At 38.2% G+C, this 4073-nt stretch overlaps 1 protein-coding gene across 1 annotated transcript in view; it reads left to right on the forward strand.

Moving 5' to 3' along the window:
* Nxph1 (neurexophilin 1) overlaps positions 1-2738 on the forward strand; it is a 337926-nt gene extending 335188 nt beyond the window's left edge. The window contains exon 3 of the mRNA XM_004645648.2: positions 794-2738. Within this exon, the coding sequence (XP_004645705.1) occupies positions 794-1555 (762 nt within the window). The 3' untranslated portion in view covers positions 1556-2738. The remainder of the gene's footprint in view (positions 1-793) is intronic.
* Positions 2739-4073: the final 1335 nt, after the last annotated feature.

Genomic DNA, 4073 nt, shown 5'->3' on the forward strand with positions numbered 1-4073 from the left:
GTACTGGTTCTTCTGAGTCCTTGGTTCAGTTGGTGAACTAAGTTTTCTCAAAGAGGCAAGACTTGGCCCCAAGGAGAAGTTTGTGCATGTTGCCCCCACAGTCTAACCTGAAGTGACTCTGTTCACATGCTCTGTGCTTTGAAGACTGACACTGTATTTCACTTTATGGCCATTTCACTGCACCAGATTTTAAACCCTGTGCTACAAAATAGTTACGTTTTCTATAACATGCCTTCTGCTTATATGTGGTGATAATAAGCATATTATTTTGTTCTGCCCAGTTAAAATATACTGAAATTTCTTTGCAAAACTAGTATTCTAAAATTACTTTGGTGTCTATTACAAAAAGTCTATAGAGTATCAGCTAATATATTTTGGAGAATCACATAGTATTAAGCCATATGATAATTTTGAAGCAGGAAAATAATATAATGAAATTTGATTTTAGAGGTGTTTGGATGTCGGTGCTAAGAATAATTAGTTTAGGTTTGGATTCACTTTGGTATAGTTATGCTGGATGGTCTGTTTTTTCTATCCCTCAGTGTTTTTATGTAGATGGTTAGGCCTTGTTTCATGGTTTTTATCCACCCACACCTGCCTTCTTCCACTGTTATGTAAAAATAGAAGTGGTGTTTTATCACAAGGTAATAAATATTAGCCATATGCTGAAAATGATTTATTTTTTAAAAAGTATCATCATTGAATTCTGAGCCTCTGAGCAAAGGCTTAGGTTTGAGTGTTGGCTCTTGTCTGATGCAGAGCTGTAAATGCCAATCTTCTGTTCTATTTTCAGGTCACGTGTGCCAATTTAACAAACGGTGGAAAGTCAGAGCTTCTGAAGTCAGGAAGCAGCAAATCCACACTAAAGCACATATGGACAGAAAGCAGCAAAGACTTATCCATCAGCCGGCTCCTGTCACAGACTTTTCGTGGGAAAGAAAATGACACAGATTTGGACCTGCGCTACGACACCCCAGAACCTTACTCTGAGCAAGACCTCTGGGACTGGCTGAGGAACTCCACAGACCTCCAAGAACCTAGGCCCAGGGCCAAGAGGAGGCCCATTGTTAAGACCGGCAAGTTCAAGAAAATGTTCGGCTGGGGCGATTTTCATTCCAACATCAAAACAGTGAAGCTAAACCTGTTGATAACTGGGAAAATTGTAGATCACGGCAATGGCACGTTCAGTGTGTATTTCAGGCACAATTCCACCGGTCAAGGGAATGTCTCCGTCAGCTTGGTGCCCCCTACAAAAATCGTGGAGTTCGACTTGGCACAACAAACCGTGATTGATGCCAAAGATTCCAAGTCCTTTAACTGCCGCATTGAATATGAAAAGGTTGACAAGGCTACCAAGAACACACTCTGCAATTATGACCCTTCAAAAACCTGTTACCAGGAGCAAACCCAAAGCCATGTGTCCTGGCTCTGCTCCAAACCCTTTAAGGTGATCTGTATTTACATTTCCTTTTATAGTACAGATTATAAACTAGTACAGAAAGTATGCCCCGACTACAACTACCACAGTGACACGCCTTACTTCCCCTCGGGATAAGGATGAACAGGGGGTGAGACTGAAGCCTGAGGAATTAAAGGTCATATGACAGGGCTGTCACCTCAAGGAAGAAGGTCACATCTGTTGCCTGGAATGTGTCTACATTGCTGCTCTTGTCAACCGGCTGCAAATATGCTAGTGGAAATAAATGTGATGTAACTTCTGCCCAGTCAGCTTCATCTCTCCATATAGTTGTAATTCACCACAGATTTTAGCCACACTTGAAGACGTGTCCTCACATAAAGAGCTACACAAACACACACTCATGCACATTTCAGCTTGCATCTGTCATGGTTCCTGTTCAGAGGGCTTTCATTGTTTGACTCATAACAGTTTAGGATAAACTGTGATCAAACAAAAGGATTAACTAAACAGAGAATGTTTCTAACACTTGCTGTTATGGAAATCTCTTTTAAAGTCGAGTCCATGCTAATCAATAATCCCCACTTATGCATTCCTGCTGCTTGGAGTAGCTGTACTGGTAAATACTACTGTAGGAGTATATGCTTGTTAAAATGGAAACAAATGTGTCTTTAGAGCTCAGTATTCTTTATTTTATGAACACAGCAAAGTGTAGTAACTTTCCCCCAGCATACAGTAGGCACATTCAAGGTTGTACAGGATGGCTCTTCTTTTCAGTGGAGGGAGCCTCTTCTCAGTAAAGATGAGCAAACATTTGGAATTTACATGCGGGCAGACATTGGAATTATAGCTTTCATCACCAAGCATTGGAACTTGGCAAGTTGAGACCGCCTAAGGCTGCTTAAAACAAGTTCTGATCATTATATAAGAAGGGAAATGCCTGACAGACACCATGTAAGTTATAAGTGTCTGTCTTATCTTTACTACACATATTGTAACAAATTCAGTATCCTAGTCTTCATTTGTATGAATGGTTTGTATTATACATAGTTTAACCAAGTGTTATTTGAACTGCTTATTAATATTAAATTGTACTCGTCTCTCTGCTTGTTATTGGTTATAAGAAAAAAAAGGATATGAGGAATCCATTTTATCATTGTAGCTGTGAACTCCATTAAAAAAAACAATGTACAAAACATTTATTCAGCTAAGTATTGTTGAAAGCTATACATATACAACATTACACTGTCTGTATTTAGATATTTTATTTCTGGAAAAGCAAAATGTACATACAAATAAAACACTTAAAGTTGAGTTTCAATATGTACTTGTGTAAAATGGTGATTTAAATGGCTCTGACAAGAAGCACGTGCTGGAAAACAAGTCATGGTTAGCACCTCCTTTCTTTACATTTGCACAGAATTATCTAAATTGCCATCAGTCAAAAGTTGAGAGATTCTTCCACAATCCTGAGACATAATTATGGCCTACAGCGCTGCACAGTTTTGGTTTGCTGTTATGCTAGTTATGCAAGAATACCAAAAACTCAGTAAGCATAAGGAAAGAACTGAGGTCTTCAAAAATTAATTAGAACCATTTGAAATTTTTTTCCTATACAATGTTTATTTAGCAGGAGGACTGAAGGGAAAGTAACTTATTTTTTAAAAAGAAAGTCAAGATACCTGAAGACTACAGGCATAATTTTCCTGACACTACTGTCAAGACTCAACCCAGCTGAAGAAATTGGGAGGGCACTAGAGGTCTTCATTGCTTAGTTTACTTAACTTTGAAGAAAGAGACTGTGGCTTTGTTTGTGGGCATTAAATCTTCTCTTTAAAAATGATTTGTCATACAAAAGCCCTAGGAAAGAAACTTGAAAACATTAGGCAAGATCTCCAAGTTTTAAGGCCATGAAATCAGAATGGGAACATTAAGAGTTTCAGTATTTAACCAGAAAATGAAATTTTGAAAAACAAATTCATTTTTCCCACCATATTGCTTGTAATAAATTCATTTTCATTTGGAAAAATAATAGAAATGTCTGGAAATGCTGCAGGAGACACAAACTGACTAGATCCTAAAGTGAGAGTTTCATTGCTGGCTTGATTAAAGCACAGATAAAACACGTCTTTGTGTTCAGCGTTCACCTCTCAGCTCTCCGGTCCATGTAGGCAGTCATTTGTATCAATGCACTGAGTTTGCTCCAGCATTTAGAGGCTAACGTTAGAACAGATTCTCTCCTCCAGAACAGGCTGTAAGAGTTCAGGAATTCCAGCTGCTGGAACAATGGCCATTTGCCTTAGACAAATCTTGTTACTCTGGAATTTATCTATCAAGATCAAGAGACTAAGAAGGATCCCGTATTTAGGATCAAGAGAATACGAGGAAACCACTGTTTTTCTTTGGGAATCATTTGATTAGTGGGCTACGACTTTGGTTATATATGACTTGACTCCTTTTGTAATCCAAAATTCAAAATGAGATAAACATATGCTCCACTCCTCTACCTTGGTTTCTAACCTCTTTGTAAAATACTGCTTCTGTGTCTTTAGAAACACAGCTAACACTTGATGAATTGAATTGTTTTGCGCAGGTTTTCCTTAGAAGAAAAACAAAATGAAGTCATGTAGTGAACTTCCAATAAGGATTTCAGATT

Source organism: Octodon degus, unplaced genomic scaffold, assembly GCF_000260255.1.
Source record: "Octodon degus isolate 3935 unplaced genomic scaffold, OctDeg1.0 scaffold00234, whole genome shotgun sequence".
NCBI classification, from domain to species: Eukaryota; Metazoa; Chordata; class Mammalia; order Rodentia; family Octodontidae; genus Octodon; species Octodon degus.